At 35.4% G+C, this 20,042-nt stretch overlaps 1 protein-coding gene across 1 annotated transcript; it reads right to left on the bottom strand.

The window, feature by feature from the left end:
- Window positions 1-81: 81 nt before the first annotated feature.
- LOC114183537 (regulatory-associated protein of TOR 1-like) lies at window positions 82-18,398 on the bottom strand. The gene is made up of 23 exons (XM_028070590.2): window positions 17,760-18,398; window positions 15,923-16,025; window positions 15,401-15,483; window positions 15,160-15,318; window positions 13,582-13,698; window positions 13,312-13,469; window positions 12,549-12,703; window positions 12,270-12,414; window positions 12,112-12,190; window positions 11,828-11,929; window positions 11,153-11,236; window positions 10,935-11,045; window positions 4,943-5,296; window positions 4,655-4,841; window positions 3,668-4,270; window positions 3,183-3,512; window positions 2,991-3,105; window positions 2,550-2,674; window positions 2,313-2,458; window positions 2,066-2,167; window positions 1,361-1,446; window positions 1,016-1,100; window positions 82-898 (listed from the first exon to the last, which is right to left on the bottom strand). Exons 1-23 carry the CDS (start codon window positions 18,102-18,104, stop codon window positions 560-562), a joined length of 4,113 nt encoding a protein of 1,370 aa, XP_027926391.1. The 5' UTR covers window positions 18,105-18,398; the 3' UTR covers window positions 82-559.
- Between the last annotated feature and the right edge of the window lie 1,644 nt (window positions 18,399-20,042).

Below are 20,042 nucleotides of genomic sequence, written 5' to 3'. Positions count from 1 at the left end.
TCAGCCTATAGAATTGTCGTCATGGTATAAAAGATAAAATTGCGAAAACCCAGTTTAAGGTTGAGAAAAGAAATTGCACACTTGGACAAACTTGAATTTAATTACACGTTGGTTAAAAAACAAGGGTCCCCCAATTCAACGGAAACTACAATCATGAGTGAGATGCCCCGTTTCCAGGACCACATTTGTCAGCAAACTAGCTTATGTAATCTGACAAAAATTTACAAAAGGTGGGAATAGCACGCAAAACAGGAATAGAAAATAATTATGGAGAAAATGATATTTACACACATTTACGACGATTGACATTATTTGCCGAAGCCTCCAATCAATAAGCATGATTTTCTTCCAGTCGAGTGCAACCCTCTAAGCATGGAGGCTAATGAATATCTTGCATACACTATCAGCAGAATATACCCCTACCAATATTTTCAGATGTATTCACAGCGGAGAGGGATTAAAGCATCATGACAGGATGCGTGGCGGCGTTCCTGAGTGATATTTGATGCACTCTTCTGAGCTGGAGACAACCGATGAAATCATGGGAAAAAATGCAGATTCATCTTGCTTGAGTGTTGTCGTCAGCATAGATACAAACGCATGCATCTGCAGCACCAGCAGCAAGTAACACCTGGTATGGATGAAAATTGAGACAACTTACAGAACCAATTTTCTGGGCCATTAGTGTAGGATAATAACGAATGGTGCCTAGTTGATCACCCTCCAGACTAAAAACTTTAATCAGTTGTTTCGCTGAACCACTAGCAATAATTGGAGCATGCCTATGTACAGCTAATGCTGTGAGTGATCCCCTATGAGCTTCGATAGTAAGATAGGTGCTCCTAATATTTCTTATATCAAGAAATTGGATGTCCCCAGCCTGAGAAGCACTGATAATCTGAACAAAACCAACAGTTTGACATAATTGCTTCATCAACTTCAAATCAAATTCACAAATCTAAGAACTACAGCTCAAAAGAAAAAACATATCAAACTATGAAAATGCTCTTTTTACCTTTCCTTGGTCTAATCCAGGTTGAAAGCCAATCCCCACAACTTTTTCTACTCTTTGCGTATGAGGTCTTAATTCACAGACGAGCCTAAGAAACATTTATTGCCATTAGTGATTACAGAGACAGACTTCTAAATTGGACCTTAAAAGGTTTATACTTACGATAAAACTTAAGACACAAGTATTGATTGAGTAAATTAAAGCATAAATTCATTATTAGATGCATGCATAACCATATCAAAACATATAGGTGATAAACAACAATGATGCTGGATTCAATCACATCAACAAAAGTTAACCAAGAACCAAGCTGTTATTTGCACGTGATAAACAACAAATGATGCTTACATTTCAGGTATTCTGACATCATAAAGTCTGACAGATCCATCAACAAAACCAGCTGCAAAATGTCCCCCGTGAACCTGAGATGCAGCCTGAAACACATCTCAAAATGTGTAAAAATCAAGGGATAATTGCTTGTATAACTGCTTTGTTACGTGGTTGAAGATCGAATAAAACAATACTAAAAAGGGGGCGATCATTATTGATGATTAGTGAATATTATTAATTAGGGGAATAAATATCGGCTAGGTTTAATATATATTATTTAATGTCTGACAAAACTTGAGAATAGTGAAAATAACACTAGCCCTTAGCAGATTTAGGGGTGATCACTGCATTATTATTTAAGATAGACAACTATCTATGGCAAAGGCAAATATAATAAGATCAACAAAGGTGCTTCAGTCTTCACGTTCAAAAACAATCAGGTACCTTGAAGTGGCCCCAGAAAATGGGGCACGGGGGCATTTCAATAGTAAGAAGCCAGCAATCATTATTAAAAAAAAAAAAACACGGCTTCTAAAACAGGACTTCATCATTAAAGAAACCTGTTCTAAATGTAGTTGCCAAGCAAAAACTCACGAATTCAGCTCAATTACCTTGGAAAACTTAGTAAATCCTTTAAGGTATAACATCTGCTTAACTGCCTTTCCAAAATAACTATATCAAGCAAAATTACCGACAAAGCATTCTTGCATAGCTGAAGCTTACCAACGCTGAGACACTGCAATCTGATGATGAAGGTATAGTATTAACAAGCTGCTCTTTATCAAGATCCCATAACAAAGTAGATGATATCTCACCCGATGCATACTGTTAAATGTAAAAATGTAACATAGAACACCATAAGAATCATTAGCTTCACAATGTGAGGAAATAATTACACTTTCAATTTTAGCACATGGGGGAAGAGGAATATTTCCAACACTCCCAAGAATGATTAAAAAAATTATCTTACCAGATAACCACATTGTTGTTGCCAATCAACAACTGCATTGAGACTCCTCACACCAGGTTTATGACCATGAATTGAAGAGAATGCGGTGACAAGTTTTTGTTTACCCTTCAGAGTATAATCTTTCCAAATCCGTATGTTTCCATCAGCTGCACCATGAGATTGCCGATAATATAATATTAAAGTGCTGACAACTTGAGAATGAAATGTATAATAATATTAAACAGTCGAGAAAAGTACATGAAGCAGCAAGGAGCAAGCTATCATCAAGCTCATTTACAAGGCAGAGCTTAGAAATCCCTTTGTCGGGAAAATCATGATTATCAAAACTGTTGAGCAGTGTTGCCTCCTCATGGTTCCATATCCTGCAGAGAACTCCGAGATCATTATACTCTGACCAGGTCAAAAGTCCGAATTCCTACTGTGTATAAATTATGCTAGGTGAATGTCATTTAGTTGTCAAGTCCTCATAATTAATAAAATGTCTCAGACTTGAGTGCTACCCACCCTGAATATAAACACGTTTGGAAATTTATAACTTCTACCAATTCACACCACAAATGATTTTTAGAGGCCTGTAAACAATTGTCCTAAAATTCCCTAAACAAAAAAAAAACTATGCCCAGCTTCATAACAATCCCAGTTTAAATTATAGTAAAGTTATGGATTAGCTTCATATACCTGATACGTTCATTCTCATCAGCAGCTATTACTATAGGAGAGAAAGGTTGCAGCAATGCTGTTTGTGTACCCTTGATGTCCCACTTAGCAATTGGATTTGTAAGCCTGCTAACATCTACAACGAAAAAATAGAATATCAGCCATACATCTGTAAGCAACATGCTTAATAAAAATAAAAAGAGAAATACAAACCAGAGTGCTGGCATTTTGCTATGTGCTCCAGTGCAAGCTTTTCCTTCTCCTCTCTTCTGGCCGATACTTCCTCACTATCATCTGCAGCAGTTAATAGTGGTTTGGAAAAGTGTCCACAACTCCAACTATAGATAGTTGACTGTGGAAGAAAGCTTCTATCTGAAGTTCCAGAAGCACCACTAGAACCTAAAAGTGGATCAGCCAATCCAGAGTCCGGAGAATTCATCAGGTGGGGTCTAAACTCCAATGAACAGACTCTACGCATTCCAGTTATATAACTCGGGCGAGGAGGACTGACCGGAGGAGTTCTGAAGGTCAGTGGCAAGTGTCCTGCCAGAGCAACAAGCAATATTAAGCAGAAAGGCTTGCAACAATGCAGCAAGGATTATAACAAATAAATTTGAAGAGATAAACTTCATTAAACTGCTTTGGATGTTATTATCCAACAGGATCAACCATTAACTAAAACTGAAAAATAGATCTACCTCCATTCATATCAAACCATGATGAGGATCGAGCCAGTCCAGCAAGAGTTGTAGAAGCGGTAGATTCAGCAGTTCGAACACCACTAGACTTCAATGGTTTGGCAACCACTTGTTCAATACCAATGATGGACAGTACTCGTCGACCAAGATTTGCAATGCGTGGAGATGGATCTTTGGCTAAAGTACACATAGCAAGTACACATTGTGAATACAATGCATTGTCCAAGGGCTTTGGTCCAGTGTGATTAACCACTCCATTGCTGAAACCATCATTTAGAATTCCTGAATCAGAATGATGAGATGAATCATCAGACAATGGGGACCCATGCATGATTCCCGAACCAGCAAGAGGACTGCTAGAAGAGACCCGTCCATCTCGAACCACTGGAGAATTGTCACTTCCAACCCTGATAGGTCCAATTTGAGGGGAAACAATACTTCCATGAGGTATATGTTGGTTCTGTTTAGGATATCCACCAACTGAACCTTTAATATTAGCTAATGAAGGTAAGGAATTAATCAAAGAATTAGGTTGAGGCTTCCAATATGCAGCAGCAATAGACTTCAGGTGCTTGTTGTGGCCAAAAGCAAATCGTGCTAGAGCTGGCAGTTGAAAAAAAAGAGTCAGCAACATGCCTCAGATCCATCTCACTCTAAAGTATACCAGCCCTCCCAATACTCTATTGACAACATTAAGTTGTCTTAGACTACAAACCGATTACAGCATTGCAATAAAACTAGAAGCTACAATTAGAAACACAAATAAAAAGATGTTTTTACATGCAAGTTTTAAGGCTTTTTGTCTTTCTCTAAGTTCAGAAACAACCAGCCATTAGGAACTTGTTTGCAAATGATTAAAAAATTGCAATGATGATATCTATTAAACATAACAACCTCCTGTTTGAGCTCTACCAATCTAATCACAAGAAAATAAAAGGTACTCCCGAATTCAAAACAAAATATAGCATCAGATGCTTAATCACCTACCTACTGCTACCTCTGCCCTCACCAATGGACTCCCATCTGAAGCAACACATAACATACTCTTAACTATACTAACTTCAGCCCTAAACTTTTCATCATCATCGCATTCTTCATCGCCACCAACACTTCTACATGTATCAAATCCCACATCAAGAAGGGTACCCAATGCAAAAACAGCAGATGCCCTAACCTGTGAAACAATAAATTGCATGACTAAATTTATTTGATTAATTCATCAAAAATTGTAATCATCTGGCAACTGGAAATAGAACCAAGTAGTAGGGCATAAACCTCTGGCTGGGGTGCAGACAGTAGGGGAACAAATATAGTAGTTGCATCTTCCTGTAAACCAATTGTTTGTGCCTCTGAGAAGTCTTCCCACAATTTCCCCAGACACAGGCAAAGCCACTGAAGGAAAAGGGGTTCAGTTTGTGAATCATTAGGACATGAACTCTGAAGGTGCTTTAAGCAGACATGAATCAAACCAGCTTCCATACAAGCTTCTTGGCCCCGTCTATGACCATCCACAATCACAGCCAAAACAAAAGCAGCCATTGCCCGTTGCTCTGGATATGCTTCCATGCTATCAAGAAACTTAATGAAATAGATATGACCACCATCCTTCACTAGATCAACCTGACATGACTACAACACAGAAAATGGAACAAAATCATACCAGACACAGCAGACATTCGACATCAGATTTCAAGACCAAATTTCATTAGAGTTTTATAAAGGTCAGCAAAAAACAGAATATTCACAACTATGTTAATGGAGTTTATTGAGCTGAACTGTATGTTTCTAAGACAACAACGATGCTTAATTCATACTGAGAAAACGGAACCAATACAAAAGAAACAAATATTCAATATCCTCAAATAAAGAATCAAGCTATATACACTTTATTTTTACAATTATAACACTCCCCTTGAAGCTGAAGCTGAAGCATATAAGGATATATGGGAATAAATAGACATTGTTGATAATATATATATATATAGACACACACACACACAAGGTAGTCAAACTCGAGAGTTTACTTAAACTCGTGAGAGTCCAGTAAACTCGAATCGTAAACTTGTAAGAGTTTACTTCATATGATAAAAAAATTTAATTTATATAAATGACATCCTATTTCAAATAAGTCCATAGAATTATATAACTTAAATGTACTTGAAATAAATAATTTCATACAAATACCGTAAAACATTCTCAGTAATTGATGAAGATACATTTGCATTGCTCTCAATTGAGTTAGAACCATTCCCAAACATTTTGTTCTATTCTAATTATATCAATTTTCCACTACAAAATTAAAAAATGTTATAAATAAACATTGTTTTTAAAAATTATAACACGAACATAAAAAAGTATCTAAATGTGCTTGGGAAGGAAATGAGTGTTGTGTAGTGTAGGGGCTCACGTTATAAATTATAACACGAACATAACATAACATTATTTAATTCATATCTTTTAACCTAAAACCTAAAACTTGCACGAGAAAAGGGGAATGTGTGCGAAGTGCAGAGGGGAACGACGGCCAACAACGAAACGCGAGGCAACGACCCAATTGACAGCATGCGAAGCGACGCCGACCATGATCGATGATGACAACAATGTTGTCCATGGCGAGCTCGAGAGCTTGCGCCTGAAACAGTGAGGTGTTGTGTGACGGACTGCGAATTGCATGAGTAAGTTTGTGATGCGCGAGAAGTTCAGACGAAGAAGGGGATTAAACACAGAAGCCCTAATCTGGTGAATTCATACGACTGCACTTTGGTTAAAAATTTGTCATCGAACTCGCGCACATGTTCCTAAACTCGAAATTTTAGATGAGTTTACCGATTCTACAACGAGTTCACCGATTCCACACACACACACACAATATATATATATATATATATATATATATATATATATATATATATAAAATTTATAATTCTATAATTATAACACTCTCCCTTGAGTTGGAGCTTAAAAGTCGCATGTGCATAGCTTAATGCAATTTAGATTGATCTTTGGTACTCTTAAAGACTTGGTGAATATGCTAGCCTATTGTTCACTAAAGTTGAAAAACTTAGTGGTGATATTTTCACACTCGAGTTATTCCCTTTTGAAATAACAATTTACTTCAATCTAGTTGGTCCTCCCATGAAAGAGAGGATTAGAAGCATTTGTGAAATGGTGCCTAGTTGACACATATAAGGTTCATTTGGGAATCTTCTCCAAATTCAACCAGAGTTTTTTTAGCTACATGAGCTCATAAATGACTAATGTCATTATCTTGTATTATGCTTCTACACTTCATCTTGCCACGACATTTTGTATCCTACTTTTCCATGATATTAAATTGCCTCCAACAAGAACACAATACCCTGAAGTAGAGTGCCTATCACACGATGACCCAACCAAGTTAGCATCATAATACCCAACTTGAGTATTTCCCTTGTCTTCACAAATAAGGCCTTTGTCAAGAACAATCTTAATATACTTCAAGATTCATATGACTACTTCCCAACGATCTTAACTAGGAGAGTTAAAAAATTAATTTACTACACTCATTACAAAGACAATGTCAGGACAAGTTACAACAAAATAATTTGGCTTACCAACTAACTTGTATCTCCCAAGATCAAAATACGGTTCTCCTTAATTAGGTGCAAGTTTGACACTCATATCCATTGATATGTCCATAAACTTAGCATTAACATCCATGTTTCTTCCAAAATGTCCCTTTTTGTGATGTGATCAAACCATCCTTGGACTATGCAACCTCTAGACAAAGGCAAGATCCTTTGTATGAAATTTTTAAAATGTCGTTTTAGTTGGACAATACCCTCCTTATCACTACCCATGATAACAAAGTTGTCCATGAGAGATATATACATCCTTAGCAAGAATGACAATAAAACACATAATGATCAACATCACTTTGTCATTCCAAAATTTTGGATGATAATTAAAAACTGCCTAAACCATGCATGGGATGATTGCTTGAGGCCATATCACTCCCCTTGAGCAACAAATCCAAAAGGTTGCGGATGCAGACTCGCTATCAAGATCACCATGTAGAAATGTATTCTTGATGTCAAGCCGAAACAAAGTCCAATGGTGACTATTTGTAGTGAAAAAAATATGTCTCATAAATGTCATTTTGGCAACAAGAGAAGTGCTGATATAATCTTGCCCATAGATTTTTGTGTATTCTTTGGCAAGCAATAAATCTTTGTAGCAATCAATTTTGCCATTAGATTATACTTCAAGAGTGTATAACCAATAACACCGGACAATTGATTTGTCATCTAGAAGAGAAACAAACTCGCAAGTACCAGTCCTTTGGGCACTCTAGACAAGATAAAGCTTCATCTTGAGGCTTAGGACAACGACGAACAAGTATAATGTATAGCGGAAAGTCAATGATAACTACTGTTAGTATAGTGGGGAGAATAATACCATTGGATGAGGACACAGCTTAATGCAGAATAATACCATTAGATGCCAAGAACTATTGGAATTGGTCAGATACATATTCATGGACATTGTCACAATTCAAACCAAACAAATGTTCTAAACCTGGCACTGTATTCTGTAGTTTTGTCAACTCAAGATGGTCTAATTGTGCATGAATCATCATTGGAGAGACCGTGAATGCACATACAAATGGTGATGTAGAGAGATAGTAAAAATCATGTGACTCATATCTAATGCCAATCATCTTGCCCGATATTTGGTCATACAAGGTAACATTCATTCTAATGAAAGTGAACATGACGTCATGGGATTGGATCAATCAAGGGAAAGTAAACTAAAAGGGCATTTAGGAACATAAAGAACAAAGTTGGCAAGGGATGAGAGGGGTTGGATATTACCCTTGCTGCAAGCTTGTGTTTGTGAACCATTGCTAGTAGTTATAAAAGGAAAATTGACCGTAGTTGTAAAGGATAAGGAAAAAAAACGATTATCAGATATGTGATAAGATGCACCGATGTCAATGAACCACATACAAGAGATTGATGGGGACAAGCAGATTAATTACCAATGTGCCACCAAAATATTGTTACCAGTAGATTGAGGTGTCTCACACCATTCAATTAAGTCTTCATATGTTGTAAAAGTCATACAAGATAGACTAATTGGTAGTGTAGGAGCAACAGGTGACTCAACATTAGATGCAAGGGAAATATTGGAAGAACGATGCGGTTCCCCATGTAGCTTCCAACAACTAACAGTATTACGTCCATTGTGAAATGTGTCTGTTTATTTTATAAGACATGGGGAAACACAGATGAAGTAGAAGTCACAGTAGGGTCTATCCTGATCCCAAAATCAAATCATGTGTGGCAAAATACTCTTTTGGCAAACCTTACAAGCCTAAGGTCATAAAACATTGTGGTTCCTAAATTCCTTCTTTAAATATACAGATGAGGGGAAGGAGCGCGCTAAAATCATGTAAGGCAGCATGAAGTTGCATAACACAAACATAGGACTCTCGGTACACTTTGTATGGCAGAGTGTCGTTGCTATAAAGGGAAGCACAGTCCTGCAATCCAAATAGATGTACAGACATCATGGGGACAAAAAAAATAGGTTTGAGCGAAGTGTGACCTATAGATGTAATAACGCTACATAGTTGAGCATGGATATATCCATTGTTGTGCAACCTACTTAATCATTAGCCAATTTTGGAAGCCTAAGTTGAATAGTTAAACTCATCTATCTTTTCAATACTAACAATATGGTTAGGAAAAGATATGAGAATCTGTTCTAAATGTTGATAATATACTTTTTTTCCTTTAAATCTGGAACAAAAATAATCTAAGGTGAGGGAGAAGTAGACTGGACCAGCAAACAACTCTAATTGATCTGCCACTACTACAGGTAGGAGCACATAAAGAAGGTGACCTGGGCACAGGTTAGTCGACTGTCTGGCACCACTGCACATGCTGCCATGTACCAACAGGAGTTTTGGTCAGAACAAGAGATAATATGCTTGTGTGAGCATGTCATGGGTGGTCTGCATCGGCTTTAGGATGGTTGGATAGAATGGCACAGCACAATCCCAACCTTATGTTTGCTGAAGCTAATGATAGTCATCGAAAAACTCAATAGAGGCAGCAGCACTAGAATAGTGCATCACCTAAAAAAACGGTTTCCCCAAGAAAGTATCATCCTAAGGCACAGTGCAATCCCAACCTTATGCTTGCTGAAGCTAATGATGGTCATCAAAAACTCACCAGAAGCAGCACTACAATAGTGCATGCAAACCTAAGAAAAAGGTTTCCCCAAGAAATTATCATCCTAAGGCAGTGGGTCAAGCCAACATAGTTTTGAAAAAGACTCTAGATACCATGTTAAACTATAGGAAAGAAACATTGATCTGAAATGGTATGTTTTATAGACAACATGGATGTTTTATTTATACTGAAAAAAAAAAATCAATACAATAAATGAAGGTGATATCCTCTAAAAGTAAAGACATGATAGGAAATATATAGTAATGTTCCCTAATAATACATATATAATCTAAATATTCTTCATTATATAGGATCTGCTCCTTATAACAAGTATGGGATGATTGAGGAATAGCATCATGGCCATACATATGTTTGGTTTGAAAAAAAAGGAGTATGAAAGACGTGTATTTAAATTTGAAAATTTTATTGCAGAAGATAAAAATAGGGTTCGGAGGGCACAAAGAAAGTTCATGAGAAAGAACTTCAAGAAACCAAAATCTTCCAAAGTTTTCCCTCAATTAAAAATTTTAAAACTTCCTCCTCCCTTAATTTGTCCTCTCATCTAGTCAAAACAAAGGCTTAATGCTTTTTTTCCTATTTTCCTTATCTTCTCCCTCAATCTTTCTACTTTTCTTGGCTTGTCCAGCCCCATCCAAAGCTAATGTATATACTGCAATAACTAGAATAAAAGCCTCCAGTGACTAAGACAAAATTTCAACATGATTTAAGCATGCTTGGTTCAGATTAATTTTGGATAAAAAAATCATATCCTTTTCAAATGTTCTCATATTCAACTTTTCTTGCCATATCCAGCACAATGCAAAGCAAGTGAATATACTGCAATAACTACCATAGTAAAAAGTAACCTTCACTGGCCAAGACAAAATTTCAACATGATTTAACACATGTTTGGTCGAAATTAATACTGGAAAAAGAATCACATACTTTTCAATGTAAACGATATAATAAACAACTACTTCTCTAAAATAACTAAAAAACCAACATGTAATTGACATTTACTTAAAGAATTTATTTTCCACCGAATCTACCTTGTCAAGTGCAAGAATTTTCGTCCAAATAAATACAAGGATCTGTCGTAGTTCTGGTGTTGTTGTTTGTAATAGCTTTAGAACATAAGGAAATATTCCAACAGATAATGCCTACACATAAAAAACTGGGTAGTAAGTTCTCGTAAACCTTTATAGATAAATAAATAAATATATAAATAGGTATTCAACAATAGTTGATGAATCTAGAGAAAAACTACCAGATCAACCGCCCATGGCCCCATATCAAGGAACCTTCCAAGCAGCACTAAGGCCCGAAAGCGATGGCATTGACTAAGTAAAACCTGATACAGGAACAATGCATGGAAAAGGTATAAACAACTGGCAAAATATTTTCCCAGAAGTATAAAGTACACTTATTGTGAAAAAAAAAGGAAAAAATAATTCGAGTCAATAGAGCACAAAGAAAGATTGAAAGGTCATTTTGCAAATGATCCAAGGGTACAATTTCTGAACCTATATAGAATCAAGAAATAGGAAGATGATTGCCAAGTCAAACAAATTGCAAAATAATTCCTTAAATAAATGAATAGTAAATAATTAAGACAAGAATTGACCATAACACACTTTCAGAAAAAACATTTTAGGACAATTACAGTAATGTATGTTGAATGAACAAAACAACAGTAATGTCCATTGCCATTACAGCTAGATGTGGCTAGACCTGTTGTTAAGAGAGTAGATGCTCACAACAAATACATCATTTAGACAAATGTCCATCACAAGGATGATAATAACAAACACTTACCCATCAAAAAGTTAATAAGGAACAGGAACACAGTTGATTTCATAAAAACATGTAACCTACCTACAAGAGTATTATGAAGCAACACAATGGCTCAAAAGGAAACAAAGTCAAAAAAAAAAGATCGCACCTGAAGAACTATAGGCAACTGCTCTGGTGGTTTCTTATGTTCAGAACCATGGTCAAGCCATACCTCAAATGCTGTCAACTGCTCAGTGAAAAATGTACTAGGCTGATAGAGAAAATAACATACTTCATCAGGTAAGCTTAAAACTCAATACATAATCCTTCGTATGGCAACTATTCCTTGCCAAATCAGAATACCTTAACTATTTTTTTATTATTTAATATTCAATATCAGAACGAACTCTACATCAAAGTTATTACAAAAAATAAATCCAGAATTCCAGATACCTGAAATTCAGCATTAGGATCCTCAACTAAAGATGGAAGTTGAGAGAGGCACAGCTCAGCAGCCATGTCCCATGCATCCCTGAAGTGTGGAGAAAAAACATAAACTGTAGAAAAATTTCGCAACACAAAAATATCATAACAATAATCACCAACAATACCACATATGATGCTGGTGGGTTGGAGGTAACATCGGGTGAGAAACAGGAGAACAATTTGCAGATCGCATGATTCGCTCAGCAAGTAGAAAATTCCGAAACAGACTAGCAACAAGCAAATCCTGTCTAAACAGTCTTTGAAAAAGATCTGCAGGAAAAAATAATTATCAATATAAGATAAAAAGATACCAACTAAAATTGCTTGCTAAATAACTGGAATTCAAAAAGAAACTTTTGCAATTTAGTAAGTCAGTGAAAATGACAGGGAGGGTTGAGACCCACCATGGGGAAGAACGTTCCAGGCAATTGTATCAGTTACTGCTGTAAAGATCCAATTCAATTCACCTAGAAGTGTCTTTCGGTCATTAGGACGGCCAGGGATCTTGTCTATAAGTGAATAATCAAGTGATTCACGAAGTAATGATCGTGTACAAAACCTAGAGAAATTTACATCACAAAAAAGTTATCAATAACCAGTTTGCTGAGATACACAATTATCACTTACCAACCCTAGAAAGTTCAGGAGCTATAGAAAATGAGGACAGTTAAGTTAGTATTGCAAATGTAGATGTTGGGCATATAATCAATTTCATAGTGAAAAAAACATCTGTATCATGGCTTTTTTCTTCTATAACTACTGCAGTTAACAAAAAGCCCAGCTGCAAAAGTTACAATAAAGATAATAAATCAGTTAAGCGCAGCAATACTCCTAAGGGGAACTGTATCATAAAAACTGACATTTATGATTCTGGATTATGATGAATACAATCCGCCATCATGAAATGATATTAGATAAAAGTAGTTAAGTAAAGGTCACATATGGGAAAGTATGATCAGATTGAAGATTGGGAGGGTAATGTAAAACAATTCATGTCACAAAAGTGTTCATTATTTAGAAGTCCATGCACAATGCTTTCAAAATTCATGCATAATGCTATTATGTTTAAAAGAATAATAATAATAAGGTATGCTAAACCTGCGTGAATGTTTCATATTAAACATTCTAAACAAGATAAACTAAGTAGGAATTAATGAGAAGTTTCACCATCGCAATGCCATCTTTATAGGCGTTGTAAGGCATGATGTAAACACATCAGCAGGGAATTCTGCACTCTGAGGCAAAGTTTCGTGTGCTTCACATGCTGCAAGCAGAATACAATCCCTTTGGGACACAGTGGAGTTGGAAGCACTCCATTCATGAAGCTTATCAATGACAAGTCCAGTAACAAATTTGGCAGTCCAAAAAAGACAAAATCAGTAGCAATACATTTGGAATTTTTTATAAGTATTTAATAACATGGTTTTGTGTGGATACCTCAATGAAGGAATTCACAATCATCCCAGCTGCAGAGCAATCAAAAACATAAATTGATGGGGTCTTCAGCCAAGAATCAAGTTCATTGATGGGTAATGGGATATACTGCGTATAACTCTGCATAATATATGATGAAAATGAGAATAGGAATGTCTTGTAGCTATTCTCATGATATTGTGACTTAGGGCATTATACTCAATTGGAACCCATGATATCTAGCAGCAAAAGTTAAACTAATCAGGCATTTGCGATAGGATACAATTCCAGTTTAGTTTTAACCTTTTATCAGCTATTATCTATCAGTTATTGTCGATGTAAGGTCAGGAGTACAAAATTTTGCCTTTTCTAAGATAATGATTATTGTGACCTCTTCTCATGTAACAAAATAAATAGCACTTACGTTTATTTACTGTTTTTTTATGATTATTTAATATATCCCTTATTGCACTTGCTAAACAAAATCTGAGCAAAAGCATGAAAGTAAAATAAGTAAAATACAATATACTCATCATGCCTACAATAAATAGTGAAAGGCTTTCTTACCCACTTGCTTCTCATACTTTTCCCACCCTATTTTGCTTCTATTCATGGTTTGTCCTACTTTCACAGTCACTCATTTTCCATTCTCCCATTTTTATCTTTATACTAATTTTCTCGACTGATAACGGCACATTTTTAAAGAGGTGAGAACCTATACACACACAAGGTAGTCAAACTCCAAAGTTTACCTAAACTTGTGCAAGCTTCACAAAGTAACAAGATTTTACTTCAAGCAATAAAATACTTATAAATAGCATAATAATTCAATATTATATGATGTTATAAATAACACTTTTATATTTTTTACTGTAATATTATCATTAGTTGATCATAATATATACTTTTTTAAAGTTTTTTATACTTTTTCAATATTATTATCCCTTTATCCTTACTCAAGTTGATCATATAAGATACTATGCTTTGCATAAAAACAGTTGTTGGACGTAAACTGAGGTCCAATTGTCCAAAATATAGCAAGAGAGGAGTAAAAAATCAAGCCCCAATGACTCAATCACTAATTTGTAGTTTGCACCAGCCCTATATATGAAACTGGACAAGAGAAAGGAAATGGGACAGAAGTGAGATCGCAAAGTGTCAAGGAGAATCAGAAACACAAAACGGAGCAGAGCTGAGAAAGACACCAAGAGAGATTTGTTTGTACAATAGAACACAACACCAACACCTAAAACAGACAGAAACTTGTGAGAGAACCAATGAACCATAAAATTGTTCCCTAGAAACAAACAAATCTGCCGTCATTATTGGCTCTTTTCTAATGTTCAACTATCTTGCTGAATCAACTCTAAACTCATGATTTTACACTAGTTTGAGCAAGTATGCTCGTGTTTACATGAGTTAACTAGATTTGAGGGTGTAGGAACATAAATTCAGACAAATTAACAAGTTGACTGGCAATTTTGGTAACCAAGCACGCCCACTTTTTTTCAACTAGGCCTATATTGCTAGTATGAAGAGAACAATATCTGATTTATAAAGTAACTACCTCGCATCAAGAACTAAGAAAATACAAACATTGACCTTATTGAAGACCCAGATTTCACCATTAGCGGTTGGTTTTGGGACACCATGCCCATTGTAATGGAATAAAACTCTTTCTGACTTTGCATATCTACGACAAGTAGTACAAAGTTTCTTCACCTCATCCACTGTCGGGTCAAGTTGACATTTATAGCGGGCCTGTAAAGATCTCAAAAAAGTTAACTACAAAACAATTTCAAAGATAACATGAGCATAAGGTACCCAGTTAAACATTTCCCACCTTTGGTTGCCATCTTTCATACTGACTGCTTAAGGTTTTTCCAATTGACTCCAATGCCTTTTGCGGTGCCATAGAAAATGGATCTGCAGTATTGAACAAGGTAAGCACCAAAAACTGTTAGCAGCTTAATCATGGTCGCAAGCCTCCAAAGTTTTGATACGTCACAAAGATTCTACTCAACCCATTCAGCTACATTTTTTATCAACAAGTTGCAAATAACTCTAAATAACTAGGCTGGGGATCAAAAAGTTAATGGGTGGATAAAAAGTTGAAGACAAGTATGAATTAAAGAGTTCATCCATAAAATATAAATGCAAAATAGCACACATAAAAAATATGAACTTGTAAAAATAAATAGTTAATAACAAAAACAAGTCATATAATATTATTAAGAAGCCCAATGCTATTTCCAAACATGAATTGAGCAAAAATAATGCAAAATATATCAAATCCAGGAAACAACTTGAGTGTACAAACTACAGAAAACAATTAAATAAAATGAGATGAAAGGTAACAAGAGACCTATCCAGCACTCCATTCTAGCACAGGGAGATATCTTTATTACATCTGGTGGGTCCACACTAATGTTCAAACATAATACTAGAGCTACACATCCTGTCTTCATCTGCACCAAAAAATTAGAGTTAAACTGGAGCATAAATCCTACAATAGATATAACATATAAACATCTTCAAGAAGTATTTAAAACATCTTAGAGGAATAAACAGACACTTCGATGAAAATATATTTTTGATTATGAAGAAAAATGTTAAATATCAATATAATTTATACCAGAAATCCATTGCAAAGGAAGACTATTATTCAAGAAATCCTACTAAATGGGAGAAAATTTATCTTCAAAATTGAGCATCACCCTACCCTCTCCCAAAAATGCATCGAACCAACAGTATAAAACTTATCAGAAAAGTAAACCACGTTAATGCATTTCACATTTCGTTATGTCTTATTTAAAATGCAGGAAGAAATTATATTTTATTGAGTAGAGAACAACCCCTTCGTTGAATCTTCACTCCAAAGTTACATCCACAACTGTAATAAGACAGATTGAAAACTTGCAAATGCCGAACAGCCAGAATATCTGAAACTACCATGCTATCAGTACCTTTAGAAAATTAGTTGTCAATCAACTACTCATGTTGAAGAAGCTTCTACTTTTATTTTAACAAAACGCAATTGCACTAGTTGCAAAAAAAGAACAAGGGAAAATTGCAAGTGCCGAACAGCCAAAATATCCGAAACTGCCATGCTATCAATACCTTTAGAAAATTAGTTGTCAATCAACTACTCATGTTGAAGAAGCTTCGACTTCTTTTTTTAACAAAACGCAATTGCACTAGTTGCAAAAAAAGAACAAGGGTATAATTAAAGATAATTGGCAAACTGCTAACACAAAATTTACAGTAGAAAGAATCAGACTACGCAAAAGGTGACCTGCTTATTTCACATTTTTAACAAGGGATGAAGTTTAAATCAATGCTCCTTACAAAAAATCATATACTTAATTTTTCATATGTGTACACTTGGACTAAAATCCACCTCTGTCAAGGGTCAAGCAATTTCAACCAATATAGAAAGCTAGAAACCTGCATTTGATGTAAACAAGCCACTTCCTAATGCAAGCTACCAGGATTTACACAAGTCCCCTAAAAAGAGACATGTAAACAATTTTCCCCACCGCCCATTACGAAAGCACTAATTTAGTCAAGCAAATTCCAGGATAATTCATCCACTTTTACAGCCAAATCTTTAGCAAAATAAGAATTCATGAAACACCAAGCACACAATTAATAGAAGAAATTTCCCCAATGCAAGTATCAATCAGGTCCACTACTATAACGTTATCATTATTTTGAATTGATCAAATTCAAGATCCGCTGAACTACACAGTGCACTCTGGATAGTAAAGAAAGAATCCGCATTAAAACCCACAAACATCACAGAACTCATTCGATTTTCTCATTAATCATTGGTTCAGTTTCACTCAGCATTTCACTTTTGCACTTCAGAGGATCCAGACCCGTCTTAACAAAACTTAATGTTTAACAGGTCAAACATTTTACGTCCTTGACAAGTCCCAAACAACATTATCACATACACAAACATAGTAAAACAAAGGCATCCATTCACAGTCACCAATGCTGCCACTGCATTGACCTAAACGCCTTTTTTCTCTACATTTCCAAATTTCTGTCACGCAGAACGACACACTACTAACAATTTTCCAATATATAGGTAACGAAAATCGCAAATCACCGATTCATCACAGTAAAATGCATATAATACCAACAAGGTAAACAAACAACAACTGAATCAAACTTTCCAGAGCGATTGAACTGACCCTATCCTTGGGTCGCCACTTGGAGACTAGGCCGCTGTCGGAGGGGCCAGCGGGGACGGCGCCCTCGAAGGCTTCGTGGCGGAGCTCGCAGAGGACCACAGTCTGCGGCAGGTAGGCCATGCTGGTGGCGCCATTCCCGGTGTAGTTGCCGCTGCTGCTAGCGATGGCGGCTTCAGAGTCGCCGCGGTTCGCGAAATCGGCATCGTCAGTGTTGTTACTGGCGGTGACGACGGCGACGGAGGAGGAAGAAGAGGAGGCGGTGGAATCGTCGTGGTGGTTCTGGTTGGGAACGACGAGAACAGTGGATTGTGAAAAGCGAGAGGCCATCAAATCTCCCAATGCCATCCAAATCAGAAACCCTCCTCAGTGATCGTACATGGAATAGGGGAGGGTTTTGACGCGGAGGGAACCCTAGCTTTTGGCAGGATGAAGAATATGAAGATGATGATGGTGACGTTGAAGACGATGATAGTGATGGTTATGGTGGCGGTTGTGTTGATGATGATGGTAGACAAGGTGATGATGGTGATGATGAAGAAGAAGGGGGCGCATAGAACAGTGGCGGCAGGCACTGTCTCTCCTCGAAGGGAAACGGAAACGAGTGATACAAATTGCGATTTTGTGAAACCAAACCGAGAGAAAAAAATTTTGGGGGAATTTAATAAACTTTTCTTTTTTGGAACGGGAAAAAAAAATAAATTGAAAATTTGCCTCAGACAGCCTATTCTTCTCTTTATTTTCAAAAACAACTGTTCTTAATTAATTATTAACTACATTGTCATATTTTATTACATAAGCCTAACGTCACTAATGATGATAATAAAAAATTAATTGGATAGTGGGAGCATTACAATTAGAATCACGGAAAAATATGGTGTGATTTATCAGCATTTTACAAATTAGCGTAACACTGCTAATATAACAAATATAATATATATATATATATATATATATATATATATATATATATATATATATATATATATATATTCAGTTCCGTCATTTCATATTTAAAATATTTTTAATTATTTTTATTTTATTAAGGTTATACTTTAAATCGGTGATATATTTTGAATTTGGTGATGATACATGTATAATACAAATAGAGTGGGAGAAAGCCGTTTGGATTTGGCGATGTATGCTATTATACAAGAATGGAACAATTTTATTATACTGTAAAAATAGGATAAAACCTCTTATTATACAATGATATGTTTCTGCTCATTTCATTTAATTACTCATTTCTTTTTAGAAAAGAATATATAAGAAGTATCAATTTTCTCACTATAACATGTAACGAATAATAAAAATATCAATAAATAAAGCAAATTCACGTCAATAACACTCTTACCTCTTGCTTAATTATAACACTTGTTAATCAAAATTACTCTTATGCAATAAAGAAAATATAAATAATAAACATAAACTTAAAACTATATCACTATTTACACAATTGGAGTCTCATCCCCTCTCCCACATCAATTTTTTTTTTTTACATGAAACAATTATATCACACTGTTTTTGCATACCATGTCTTAACATCCAAATTGATATATGCACCACCCTTTTTATTTTCCATTCACTCTCCTAACTTATTTGCATATACATAGAATCCAGATTCTCTACTGATTTTTTTAGTATTGTTTTCTATTGAACATTAAAAATGCACTGTATTGATCTTTTAAATATCTTTTTAATATATTTTAAAACGTCAATATTAGTGATAATCAGTGTATTATGAAAATATAGTAAAGAAACAACACAAAAAAAATCAGAATCCAAATTCATATACATAGTTATGTCCTAATGCAAAGCATTGGACTAATGCACTATTACTATTGTATGTATAAAGGCCATTTGTCCTTACCAATCAGGTTATCAGTTAGCATGTTAAATCACATTCTATCTACAAAAACATTTTTTCCACCATTTTGCATATGTTTCTTTCTTTCCATATACATCATGTAATTGCAAACCAGATAATACCTTATAGCTCTTCACTAAACATGTTTTCTTGACAATGCTGCCAAATGTTATATTATCTTCCTAACTTAAAATTATTTAATACAAAAGTGTGGTTAGAGTAGATTGTACCTCGAATGATAATTTTCATATATATGTTATAATTCTTATCTGACACACATTTTGTTAATGGTCATGTAAGGTTTATTCATAGAGATAGATAATCCTACCAGTTGTCAAGATGATTTCTAAATAATGTTTGCTCTTCATCAAAATTATGAAGAGGGATTTGCTCAACTTGAATCTAACAAATTGTATTAT

Source organism: Vigna unguiculata, chromosome 5 (assembly GCF_037176805.1).
Source record: "Vigna unguiculata cultivar grain cowpea cultivar isolate G323 ecotype 2 chromosome 5, ASM3717680v1, whole genome shotgun sequence".
Classification (NCBI taxonomy): domain Eukaryota; kingdom Viridiplantae; phylum Streptophyta; class Magnoliopsida; order Fabales; family Fabaceae; genus Vigna; species Vigna unguiculata.
Note: the sequence above shows the minus strand (reverse complement) of the source record. Positions and strands in the feature narration are given on the sequence as shown.